The sequence below is a fragment of the Hydra vulgaris genome, chromosome 06 (assembly GCF_038396675.1).
Source record: "Hydra vulgaris chromosome 06, alternate assembly HydraT2T_AEP".
Taxonomy (NCBI): Eukaryota; Metazoa; Cnidaria; class Hydrozoa; order Anthoathecata; family Hydridae; genus Hydra; species Hydra vulgaris.
The window spans coordinates 13,023,144-13,037,754 of record NC_088925.1 but is presented as its reverse complement, the minus strand read 5'-3'; the positions used below and the strand labels follow the sequence as shown (position 1 = coordinate 13,037,754).

The following is a 14,611-nucleotide window of genomic DNA, read 5'->3' as shown; positions in this document are numbered from 1 at the left end:
ATGTTTTCTATACCTAAAAGATGATATGATGAATAAAAAGAATCATTAAATTAAAGAAAATGAATTTAAATTAAAGATTTGTGAATGTTTATCTAAATCTAAAAGTTATTTTAACTTTTGCTACTTTTAAATGTTCCTCTGATGTGTACACATATTCAAATAAAACTTATGAAATAACAATAGTTTTAGCCTAATCATCATAATAATAACCATCGAAACAATATTAGTGGTAATAATTTTTAAAAATATAATTCATTATTAAAAAATTTTATATAGTTAAAATTTTATATATTAAAATTTTATATAGTAAAATTTTTTATAGTTAAAGTAAATATACCAAAATTTTTTATCAGTACTATAGACATAAGGCTTTTGATAATGTCTGACATGCTGGTCATCTCTATAAGCTCTTTTCATTTAGTGTAAGTGAGAAAATTTTAGAAACTTTTTCTTGTGACTTGTCATTCATCACTTGTGTCTTGTGACTTGTCATTCATCAAAGTTGTATCCTTTTACTATTCCTACTTGCTCAAAGAACGTTTATTTATCTAGTTTTTTTCCATGGACATCAATTCCTTAGATTTCTCCTTTAAAAATTCTAATATAAAGAAAATATATAGCTTTTTTTTATTATTATTATCATTATAGTATTTAAGTTATTTAGGAGGTAAACTAAGTTAAAAGAAGGTCCTCCGAAAGGTCCTAATAGTCTTATCAGTCAGAGCACTATGGAAAAGCATTTAGACAGGAAGTTCATGCCTCTTTTCTTTACCAATATTATTTATCTAACCGTACCTCTTGGTTCTAAGCCAGCATCTAACCACTTTTCCACTTTGCAATCTCACGTCTTTTCCGACTAAGCCTGTTACTTAAGTTATTTTATTTTATTCAGAAAATGAATTGATTACACCAAAGTGGATTTCAAAAGTGGAAAAATTTCTATAAGTAAAAAATTGTTAAAATTTACTCTTATGCTGAAATGTTACTTATTTTCTATTTTGTTTTGCATTTATAAAATCTACTTACATACATGTGTACAGTATTATACTGTCAGTATATTTACGCAATTTGTTTTTTATGTAGTATAATAAAAATTTGACATAAGAAAATTCTGCACTTTTTTGAAAAAGGGCCCCAAAAACCGATTTGGCCTAGGGCCCCAAAGGGTGTAAATCCAGCCCTGACTGCAGCTTTGATATTAAATAAAAACACTGAAATATCACCATTTACTTAAAGATGATTACATAGTTTTGTATTAGTTTTGGAGTTGAATTAACATGCTTGATTGCGGACATTTTAAACAACAGAAACATTTTTAATTTAAAATAAATTAGTTAAAAAAAAAAAAAATAATAATAATTTTTTCTTATTTACAAAAGATGTGTGAAAAATTAAAAACAATAAAGCTTAAGAATCTTGCGTTTTTACAAAATCTTCCGGATTAAAACTTTTGATTTTTCAAAATAAATCAAATTATTTAATTTAAATTTTCAGTTATCATTATGATGAAACGTTTTGAAAATAGTATATAATATCTTTAAAAATGATATGCATTATATAAAATTTAAAATTTAAAAGACCTTTAAAATTGTTTTACTTTGTATTCTAGAAAATTGGAAAAGGTTTAAAAAAAAAATTAAATGTGAAAACGAAAGGATTTAAACCCACGCGAAGCACTTCAACCACTTTGGCATACCATAGTATTATCTTTTAACACTGTTTAATAAGCAGCCGTAGCGCAGTGGTAGCGCACTTGCATCAGAAACATAGGATCTGGTTCACACCCCCACCCCTAGGCAAGTTTTATGATATTGGTTAGGAAGGAGGCGTGAACTTCCAATTAAATGCTCATCCACAATGCTCTGTGATAAGATTGTAAGGACTTCTTGAGACATCTAAATAAAATAAAATAAAAATAATGATAAAATAAACAAAAGACTTGTTAAATTTTATAAAACGGAATATAAATGGTTTATAAAAATTCATATAAATTAAAATTAAGCAAATATTGCCGCAATAAAATTATCAAGTAAAAGTAAATCAGTAACATTTAATATAATTTTTAATAATTTATATAATTTGAAGTTTATGTTAGATATTTGCATAGACTTTTGTTCACACAGAAAAAACTTACGAATCATGATGGATTGTGGTTTAAAAAAAATGCTTAATAGCTTTGTAAAATTAAAGATATTTTTATTTACGCATTTATTACCAAATCAACAAAATGTAACAATTTTTAATAGCTTTTAACTGTATGTCTATATTGAACAACCGTGTCATCTGATTAATCTAAAAAAATTATTTGAATTAAAAAAGGAAAAAATACACCACATGTATTAAGTGGAAATCAATTTATTTATACATAATAACAAAACAAAATATATAAAGAAAAGTATATATTTATAAAAAAAATTTAACTAAATTTGTATTATCAATTACCAATTGGTAGATTAACCAACAACAAAAATGCTAATTATAGCTGCAGTGTATTTTTTTTCCCACCACTCTCTTTCCTCATACTTTACTTTCTACAGGATCAACACTGTATATTAAAAAAAAGTAAAGGGGGGTGGGAGCAGAGCTTTTGTCCTTAATTCAAGCCCAGACCTTATGTGCCTTATGAGATGTGGGCCTTCTATTTGATCTGCAATAAGCTGAAAAAGCATTGTAAGATATCTAAAATGAAAAAAAACTACAAACCTCTTGCTACTTTACCTGTTGCTGATGCTTTTTCTAAAGCGTTGTTGAAAATAGTCAAAATCTGTAAGAAAAGAAATTTATTGCAAAGACAATTAGCTATTACACAAAATAAAAAAAACACAATAGCTGTCAGTGCAAACAAATTTTGCAATTTGATCAGAAAATAAAATTATTCTTACCTTAATTGTGACAACTAATTTCTTTTTGAACTATTACCTAATGATCAACTTAACAAATTTTAAATAATTAAAGTTTACTAACTTAAAACCATGTTTTAAAAGTAGACAAAGTAAACATGATAGTTGGTAGATAGTTGGTAGCGCCAAATTTGAACTAAAGAAATAAAATAACAACTTTGCTATGTGATGCATATTATACCTATTGAGTTCTGAGCTTTCTATCATTTTGATTACAATTCATCTCAGCTTGCCTAGGCTCATCTCTTTCATTTTGAGAACGATTTATCTCAGCTCGCCTAATCATGTTTCTTTCATTTTAAGGAAATCTAATAATTTCACTTCTAAAATTATCAGACATAATTAGGCATCAAAGAAGTGTGTGTAAAAATGATGCCTAAAATAATAAAAGTTAAACTTTTATTTTTAGATTGAACTTTGAGTTTTCTTTCTTAAACTTATCTAAATTACAGTGTAAGCAAATAAAACAGAGCATAATATAATAATCTAATTATATTCTACTCTACTATTAGTCATATTTAAATTAGATGTTTCAAATTAATTGAGCAATGTGTAAAGATAACATTTTTTTTTTTTTTTTTTTTTTTTTTTTTTTTTTTTTTTTATAATTCACCTCCCCAAGGCCGAGAAGGCCACTACAGATGAGGAGGCTATATTTCTATCAAGAACTTGAACTAAAGTTATATATAAATTGATATAATCTTTTTAACTGAGTAACATTATATATTTAAGGTAGTTCTTATTGACAAAATATTATAAGTATTTAATAAAAAATAAATAAAAAAATAGTTTAAAAATTTTTAATGTAAATTAATTAAAATTTTTTATTGTATGTATGTATGTATGTATGTGAGTATGTATATGTATGTATGTATGTATATATATATATATATATATATATATATATATATATATATATATATATATATATATATTATATATATATATATGTATATATATTACAGGCCGTAGCGTTATTTCATTACAGGCCATAGCGTTATTTTATTACAGTCTATAGCATTATTTCATTCCGAAATCGGAGCTTTTCATCTGGAATATAAACCAAAGTTTTTTTTATATCCACAATTTTTAAGTGGTTGATGAATAATACAGCTGAATAGGCTTTATTAGTTGGTAGTTCAAAGTCCCCTATAGTGTTTCATAAGCAAAAAATGACACTTATCAATTCAGCAATATGCATACTGCATTCCATCTCCCTTGGTTTATTAGAAGAAACTGACATCTCACAATATTTTGAGATTGAAAGCATTATTTTGTTAGATTTTAGTACATTTTTCCCATAAGAGTCATTGCTTAAGCATGTTCTCTTGTAAAACTTGTCAATAAAATCTTCAAATGACATTTTTTTCACAGTAAATTTTCCAGGAATTTTTAAAGAACTGTTAATCAGATTAATTACTTGATCAGTTTCATAATATCTCTTTACTTTTTTTAGTTTTCTCCTTATAATTCCAAAATCACGGTCATTAGGCATAAAAGAATGTCCCCTAACAGGAATCACCAAATTTATTTTTTCAAATCTCTTAGTTTCGCAAAGGGCTATCATAAGTCTAAGAAGGGTGTGGTTCTTGTTTTGACCAGCACAGTTGTCACCAAAAAGGTGAAAAGTTTTAACTTCATCTGAAATTTTGTAATAATATTTCAGTAGTATTCATCTGGAAAGCTTTTTAAATACTGTTATAAGTTGTGTCTTCTACAATTAATACAAATAAATCAATAAAAGCTTACCTGCAAACATTAGGTGCTGGTTTCTTGGCTGGTATTATTTTTCTAACCATGTTTACATGTTCTTTTTCTGCCACTTAAGCCTTCTTAATTACATTCCTTTTATATCTGTCTGAATTAACAACTCCTTTATTTCTTCTCTATAAAGGATTGTCATCTTCATCTGAACAACTCATTTTTAACAAAGAAATTTGTTAAAATTGTCACAAGCAAAATGTTATTATTTAATGTTACTAATGTTGACCTCAGAAAGGGGACAAGTCCTGGAAGTGTTTCCTTTCTGCAGTAAACACAAAATGTTATTATTTTAGGTTACTATTGTTTACCGCAGAAAGGGAACAAGTCCCAGATGTGTTTCCTTTCTGCTGTAAATGCAAAATTCAAACTGATGCCATGCCTATAAAAATGATGGCAGGTTTATCCCTTTTAGCAGTAAATGGTGTGTTTACCTATTTAAAACTGATTTATGTTAGAAAGTGAATTTTTGAATTTTGTGGACTTGTTCCCTTTCTGCAGTTAGCAGTTCAAATATTTAATGAAGTATATATCTTTTCAATAAAATTTACTTAAAATTATAAATATTTAAAAAATTATAGATATTAAAAAACTATATCTTTTTAACATTTCTTTTAAACACATTCTTTTAACAATATTTTTTCAACACATTTTATGATTACATTAACTACAAACAGATTTAGTTTTTAATTAAACTTTAATAGCACGGACAACATTCTTGCTCTCAACAAAGCTAAGTCACATTATAGCAAAGTACACCACTTAGCTAGCAAGGTCAACAATCTTGCTGTAAACTAAGCCAGGTCACAACAGTTTGAAACCATGCAAACAACATAATAACCACTTACAAACTATAAACACATAACATTATAACACATCACTAACATAGAAACACTTCATATATAAAAGATATTTACATATTTACAAAATATAAACCCATATAACCTAAACACATTTAAACACATAATAAATAATACATAAATATAACTAAATATATAAGTTAAGAAAAATAAAAATTAGAAACATTTGTAAAATACAACTATATTTGTTTAATGACATACCTCGTAATAAATGTTTAACAACTTTAAAAAAAACTAACGATCAAACGACCTGGTTTTTTATATTATAAAAGCAAACAGATTTTCTTTAATTTCTTTAAAATAAGGTATTAAATGATCTTGTTTTTTAAGGGTTTTGGAGATAAACACTAAATTTATCAAGAGTTTGACCTTTTGAAAAAAGCATCGATTTCTAGAGTCATCATAGTCTTCTAATTTTTAAAAATAAAAAAGAACAGATTAATATACTTTAAATACAATTGATAAAGGACTTGAATCGTGTTAGTATTAAAATGTATGAGTTAAATAAATTACCTGACTTTAAAAGTTATTATACTCATTTAAAAATAAAATAAGGTTTATCCTTTACTACAGAAGTCATCAAATTAAAAAGTTTTCGATCTCATTACTAATTAAGCTGATCAAGCAAAGTTTTTGATCTTATTACTGATTAAGCAGATATCAACAGATTATAAATATTTAAGAATACCTAATTGCGTGGTCAAAAATATAAAGAGAAATATTAAAAGGCCAAGTATGGTAAAAACTCCATGTCAAAGGCACACAAATAGGTAACAGCAGCAGAGTTAAATTGAGTATTAATTGTAAGCGATTCCATTCTATCTGTTAGCAGTAATGACTTCATTCACTGTTTGTACAAAATAAACTGCTTTCTAATAAACTGAATGCGCCATTTAAAAATTACCAAGTGAATAATATTTTATATACTTAATTATATACTTAATGAATATATAATAGACTTATACTAATATAATATATTATTATAAGTATATATATACTTATACAAATATACAAATAACTTATATATTGATGAATATTTTGAGAAATACATTTGTAAAACTAGTGGCGTAACATTTTTTCTTTTGTTGTTTGTGAGCATGCTTCCAAAAGTTGCAATTGAAAGTTATACAGCAAGTATATTTGCTATACGTATTGTTTATTGAAACTATTTTTTTTTTAATTTTAAGTTGCATTTAGCTTTAACTTTTTTAATAAATAGCCTTTAATATAAGCTTAACTGATTCGAAGATACCAGTGAAAATATTTAGTTTTGTATTAACTTATATTTGATAAAATATTTCATATTCCAATGTTTTAATGTTTTTGAATTTTGAATATAATAGTCGTTAATTAATAGAATGTGATCGAACCTGTACGAAATCGAAGCTTTAAGTGAAGTTTTAGTTTGATAAACTTTTTACGCTAGATATTTATAAGGTATTTATAAATATTACGCTAGATATTTATAAATATTACACTAGATATTTAATTTTTTAACATTTAAGTTTGGAATTTTCATTAAAGTGTTGCAAGTTTTGATATTTAATATATGGACTTTAATGCAATTCAAAGTAAAAAGTTCTAGTTAAACAAAGTTTTTTGTCAAATGGACCCTAGAAAAATAAACGAGTTAGCAAATGATTTGACTTAACCATGGTACGATTAAGCGGATAATATGATAAAGTTCAACTGGAATTTAAAAAAAAAAACACACTTGATTTAGCTTTCAAATAAAAGAAATAAATCATTTTTAATTTTTACCGCATAAATTAAAGCTGAAGTAATAATAAATAAAAATAAATCATTTTTAACTTATACCGCATAAATTAAAGCTGAAGTAAGTCTCGAATAAATTATGCGTGATGTACTTTATTATGAATATAACTTCTTTATTTAACAATATCCAAACTCTACTGTTTAAACATATTTTGACTTCAGCACAAAAATTTTACTTAAAATATTTTCTATAAAATCAGCTTATAATTTTCTCCCTCACAAGTTCAGGCGAGCGCAATTTTTTACTCTCTTCAGGCGAGCGCGATTTTTTACTCTCGTAACAAAACTAGAGAGCGCTATTTGTCGCGTCCGGAAAGTAATTTATGGGTGTGTTTCATGTGCGCAGAGCAATCGCTCCCACTTCATCACAAGGTCTGGTATATACTGTATGGGGTTGTCCATAAACTGTCACACTCTAAGAGGAAGGGGGGGGGGGAGGATTAGTGGTTAGTGGTTTTGTGACAACTCATACTAAAGTGTTACTAAAGTATTAAGATGTTGTAACAGGGCGGGTGGAGGAGTAGAAAATTGTGTGACAATTTTTGGACAACCCCTAAATAAAACTAGCTACAAGAAAAAACAACTCAATTTTTTTTATTTCAAAAAAACCAATTTTATTGTCTTGTATTGTCTTTTTATACAATTGCTAAAGATTGTTTGTTGTTTCATTTTTCAAGTTTTTAAAATTCATTAGGCTGTGCCTCTCAATAAGCGACTTTCATCCTGACACCTGGAACCCAGCATGGTCTGTATCAACAATACTGACAGGGCTTTTGAGTTTTATGGTAAAGTAATTTTTTTTCAACTTTTTTAAGCTTTTTATCAGAGGCAGTTCATTTCATATAAAATCAAATTGCAAATTTTATTAAAATCATGTAATGGTTTTTAAATTAAGACAATTATTTCGAAACAAAGTTTTTCTTTTCTAATAATAGTTTTTTTAAAAAAACATTTGTGTTACGATTTAATTTGTAAATAATTTTTTTAAATGTACAAAGATTTATATAAAACTTAAAAACTAAAACATTTAAAATATTCTCAAACTTTTGTACTACTTTGCAAACCACTTTTAAAGTGGTTAGTAAAAGTTTTTAACTACATTTCTCACTAACCACTTTTAAAGGTGTTATTAAAAGTTTTTAACCACATTTCTCACTAACCACTTTTAAAGTGGTTAGTGTTTGCTACATTTTTTAAAGTAATAACCACTTATGGCAATAGCTCCTTTTTAAACCATTTTTGCATAATTGAGCTTATCAATTATTCAACTTTATTCCTGATTTAAATTTCTATCCAATACATTATATTCTAATACATCTCTTTTTAAGTTGACAATTTAATCTTATCTTTGAAGGATAGTCAATGTCAGAACTCAAAGAATAAAACTCTTAAAATGTTTATAATTTTATCTACAAGATCTGACACTAAATACATAAGTATTCAATTTTTTGCAAGCTCACCAGCAAGATCTACATAGTAGATCCTTCTTGTACGCTAAATGCTAAAGGAAATAAGGGTAGTTTAGTTTCAGATCTTGAAAATAAAAATCTAAATAGTTTTGAAGTTTTGTCTTTAAGACTTGGCGCTTGCCAGAAATATCTAGTTTGTTTACAAAATAAATTTGCAATAGAAAATAGGAGTAATAATAATATGAGCACTAAATTAAATATATGAGCATTAAACTTGAATATAATTTAATAAACATATCTTTTAGCTTGAGAAAGCACCTACACTAGGTAGTATCGAAACAACAGACTATCAGGTAAAAAAAGTTTTTTATCATTAACTTATTGATAGGTAATGTTTGTTCAAATGGTGTATGTATATATATATATATATATATATATATATATATATATATATATATATATATATATATATATATATATATATATATATATATATATATATATATATATGTATATTAAAATCACTTCAAACAAGGATGCAAGTAACCACTATTATAATTGGAAGTTACTAGAATAGAAAAGGTGAAGTTTATAAGGCAAAATAACAATTAAGAGACAAAATAAAAAATTGCAAATTATATGAATCAAGAAAGCAGGATGAAGGGAACAAATTCCAAAGAACTGATGTTTGCGGAAAAAAACTAGATGAAAAAGAATTTTTGGAACAATTAGGAATAGTCACAGTAAAAGGATGAGACTTAATTGAATGACAAGTAACACATGAATGAATTTTAGTAGGTGGCACAAGAGACGCTAGCTTTTTAGACCAGTACCCATTATAGTATTTATAGTAAAGATAAAGAGAAGCAACATTCTGGTGATATGGTAATGGTTGGAGGCTGGCTGCAAAAGCTGGTCCAACTATGTTTCCAATTCATTTTTGCACTTTGTCTAAAAGAGAAAGGGCATCATTGGAAGATATGGCAACAGTATTCCATATACAAATGGATTTAAGATTTATAGAGATATAAAATAGAATCCAGAGTAAAAAAGTGCACAATAAAGAGATGCAACTCTAGCAGATACTAATTTTGCAATTGATTTCATATATGGTTTCCAAGAAAGATTGGAAATAAAAGTTAATCTTAGAAGGCAAAGGTTATATGACTTATTGAGTACATTACCATTCATAAATATAAGAAGATCTAGATTATTGCTATAACAATTAGCTGAAAAAATTTTGTTTTATCTGAGTTAAAGTTCACCAGCCACTGAGAGTCCCATGCTGTAGCAGAAGTGAAGTCCTTTTCAAACTCAAATCCCTCTCCCCCTCCCTTCAAGCAATCAGAGAGTGTTGGGTTCTTATATAAGAATAAATGGTAGTATCATCAGCAAACAATGCCACCTAAATGTGAGAATTTCTGAGAGATCGTTAATGTAAATTAAAAAGAGTATAGGGCTAAGGATAGAACCTTTAGGAACCTCTGAAGTTACAGGATGTGAAGAGGAGTGCTGTATATATATATATATATATATATATATATATATATATATATATATATATATATATATATATATATATATATATATATATATATATATATATATATATATATATATTGACAAATATAGGGTAACATGCTTTATGGATGACCCATAATAGCATTTACAAACGATTTGTTTTACTAAAACAAAAACAAAAAAAATTCTAACTGATTTTTTTTATATTAGGAGAATAGCAAATTAATCTTTATTTTTTAATTTCTAATTACAAATATTTATATAATTCTTATTTTTATTTATTTATGTGTATTTATGTCAAATAAAATAAGAATTCGTAAACAAATAAAAAAACAATAATATAAATAATTTTAATTAACATTAAAAAAATAAATGATTTTTTTCTAAATTCTCCTGATATAAAAAGTTCCAGTAAGAACCTTGTCAACGAAATAATAATTACTTAATGACGTAGTTCATTTTGTTAACGAAAAAGCGCCAGAACTTAAGTAAATGTTTTTAGTTTTAACTTACATTGCACAAATTTAAAATAAAAATGTGCTCTAACTAAGCATCGTTATTCAAAACTTTAAATGCAAAATTTTAACATTTCTTTTGCATATGTTATTAAAAAACTTTAGTTTTTTAACTAAATTTTATAAAAAACAAAACTTTATCATGTTTTTGCAAAATTGCAAAAGTTCATTTGTTATTTTCTTAAAATATATGTATATTTTATAAAGTATAAAATCTGACCAACAACAATTTGAACATGTTAGCTTCATTTTCACGCTAAATTATTTCCGAATATGCAAATAAATTCATGGTTAGAATAACATTTTACAATGATACCTTTTTTTTATCATATGACAATGAGAAAAACCCTAACGTTCAGAGGCATAAAAATGACTTAAATAAGTTAATTTTAGTATCAAAGATATATTTTAGATAAACTCTCATGTGTCTACATCAATATTCATTTGCTAAAAGTTGACAAAAAAGAGAATAAAATTTGACTACTTTTTCATTTTTCGCTGTAAAATTGCCCATATATATATACACACACACAGAGATATATATAGATAGATAGGTATCACACTGTTTTAAATATCTTGGAGCTGCATCTTGGAGTTGGATACTTAGTACAGAAACATTTCCTAAAGTATAATTTAGACAATGGAAAGATTGTCTTTTTGGGTTAATTCTGGGTAAAAGTAAAATAAAAATCAAGTTTTTCATCAACCAATCATCTTTTCACTAAAAGTTTCAAGTTTTCTTTAAACTTTTAGTGGTACCTACTAATGAAACACAAAAATATACAAATGTTGAGCTCCAAACTCCAACTGATTTAAAAGTTAAGATGTTTTGAAATTGAAACAATGTCCTATTTTATATTATGTATTTCTGTTATATATTTGCATACATCTGTCATAATGGATTTTGTAGTGGTAATTTAGTTTTTAATGAAAGTAACTGACAGAAAATTGATACACACTCAAAAAAAGCAGTTAAATATTTTCGAATGTGTGTCAATTTTGATTTTGTTGAATCTAAAAATGTAAAGAAAGTAATCCAAATAAAAAGAAAAAGAAAATAGCTCAATAACCCGGTTAAAAATTTTTGTTTGTCATGTTTCAATTTCAAAATTGTCAAAAAAAATATTCTGTTTTGTTATCATGTGTTGCACTTTCATTAATTCCAGAGTTCTCTAAAATATAACAAAGTTTAAAAGTTTAATGCATTAAATGCTGCCAATGCAAAATGTTGCAGAATACTATAGGTTAAAAAAAAGTTTTGGGTTTGTTAAAATGTTGCTTGGTTGTCTAAATATGATTTTGTGATGTCAGTTGTGATGCATAATTATCATAATTATGATAATTATGATGTCAGTTATAATGCATAAAGCCTAGAAATTATTTCAATTTTAGTTTAAAATAATTACTGAGTCTCAAAAATTCAGTTTCTCAGTCATGGCACTCAGTTAACAGTGCTCCATTGGAATTATGCTAGAAAGTGATGCCATCTGACAATATATACTCTGTTGCTTGTAATTGAATCTTTAAAAGATATTTTAGAATATGAAAGAGTATTATTAATGCAGAGAACTAATCTTGCAATAATTAATGTCAATTTAACAACTTTTCTCCATAAACATGTTTATCTGAAGCATTATGACTAAATTAACACCAAGATGCAATCCATTTATGCTGTCAACAAAATCATTGCTCAAAAGTACTTTGTGCTAACTTAAAGTTTTCCCTTTAAAAATTCATTTATGCAAAGTCTTGAACATGACTTGAATTATAAGAAAAAAAAAGCATGTTAAAAAGCAGTTATTAAGAAACTAGTAACTGCTCTGTTTGTCATTAGAGCAGTTACTAGTTTCTTAATAACTGCTCTGTTTGGTGCAGCAAGTATCAAACAGAGCAGTTTAATCTTGCTGCACCAAACATCATTTAAGTTCAAAAAGAGATTCAAACCAAAGCTGGTGATCTAGACTTCCTTGTTAAATGCGTGAAAGAAAAACTAGGCTTTCTAACATAAGAAAAGATATAGTTATCATTGGAGCATAAAGAAGTTTCCTTTATCCAGTTGTCATTTATTACAACAAAACAAAAGTTCAGATGATTTAAACCATGATGCAGGATTTATTAATGAAGCTATGCATCAAAACATCAAAACTAATCATACGTGCAAACAATAAAAAAAAATTTCCAAAAATTTTGATTTTTTTTAAAAATTTTAGTTTGCTGAGTACTAAAATAATAGCGAAATTATCCCCCTCCAATTTTTTAAATTTTGATATACAAAATTTAAAAAAATTCTTTTTAATCTTGTTTTTATGTTGCTACTTACAATTTTATGTGGCATGTTATATTATTTTGGTATTGCAACTTACAATGTTATGTTGAATGTTATATTGTTTTGGTGTTGCAAGTCACAATGCTATGTTGCATTGTTTTGGTGCTGCAACTCACAATCTTATCTTGCATGTTATATTGTTTCGGTGCTTGTAGTTACGGTGCTCTATGCAATTATGGCTAACTGTGGTTGTTCTTTCCTAACAGTTTTTTTTATATGTGTGATGAATTTTTAATTAAAAAATATAAAAGGAACATTACAGAGTTAAAAAAGTGTACTTGACAAACTTTGCAATGAAAACTTGGTGATAAAGAAAAATCTCAGTCTTTGCACAAGATATATTATCTTTTTCCGAATATATCCGGAATTCTGGATATTTCTTTTAACTTTTAGTTTTTCCGGATTTCCAAAAACTTTTCCGTAAATACAAATTTAAATATATTTTTGCAATATATGTTTTAAAAAATAAGAAAAATTTCTTTAAAGTGAGAAAGTCATCAGTTCAAAGCTAAATTTAGACAAATATGAAAGAAGTAAATTCAAAATAAAATCTGCTAAAAAAAGATATGACCTGGATGATCTCTTCGAAGATCTTATTGAATGGTCAATAAAGAGAGTAAAAATCTTTTAGATTACCCATTCTATAAAGTGTACAAAAAAATCATTCAGATAATTATTATTTTTGTAGCCATTGATGTTACTGAATGTAACTCCAAAAATTGTATTCTAATTGACTATCTTGACCTTCCTTCAGCCATTCAACTAATCAGACATGGTCAAGAACTTTTTTTCCTGTACCACAGGCTATTAATGAAATTTTATGTGTTCAGTCTAGTGAAATTGAATATGATGAAGATGAACCAGACTTTCTATAATTTCAGAAAATTCAAAACTTCAGTTATTTACACATGATGAGTTAAATCTAATAAGAAATTTGAGAACTAACTAAAGAATTTATAAGAGATTTGGGTACTAACTAAAGATTTAATAAGATATTTATATTTAACTAAAGAAAAAGTTTGAATTGCTTGGCTTTAGACTAAAGAAAAAATATCTTTTAACACCTGAAACAACTATTTATCAATATAAAATTAGAGATCAGTAGTTTAATAAGTTTTTTAATGAAGACTATAATTCGCTGCATTCAATATCATGATGTTGGTGGCCTAATTAATGAATTTACACTCATAAAAAACAAATGGAGAAAACTGGAAAGGAAAAAAGAAAAAAAAAAAAGCTCCTCAAATTTGCAAAAGGGCCCCTAAACTTCCAAATGGGCCCCCTAAATTTGCTACCCCCCTCCTTTTTGGGGGTGTGGGTGAGCCTAGCCACAGTTCTTACTTAACAACTTAGTTTTAATTCAGGGCCCCGAGCCAGCTTGAAGCGGCCCTGTATGAATGTATTTATGAAAATCAAAAGCATTGATTAATCAAAAGAAAAAAAAATAATGAAATACATAACCGATAGTTTAATTAGGTATAAATTTTTATTTTATTTTTTTATTTTGTATTTATTAAGGTGCTCCCTAAAGTCCTTACGGTCT

The 14,611-nt window shown here is 26.4% G+C and overlaps 1 protein-coding gene across 1 annotated transcript in view; it reads left to right on the top strand.

The window, feature by feature from the left end:
• Positions 1 to 14,611, top strand: part of LOC100208424 (ubiquitin-conjugating enzyme E2 J2) — a 60,102-nt gene that overhangs the window by 13,647 nt on the left and 31,844 nt on the right. The window contains exons 3-4 of the mRNA XM_065799249.1: positions 7,992 to 8,082; positions 9,012 to 9,059. Coding sequence (XP_065655321.1) covers positions 7,992 to 8,082; positions 9,012 to 9,059 — 139 coding nt within the window. The remainder of the gene's footprint in view (positions 1 to 7,991; positions 8,083 to 9,011; positions 9,060 to 14,611) is intronic.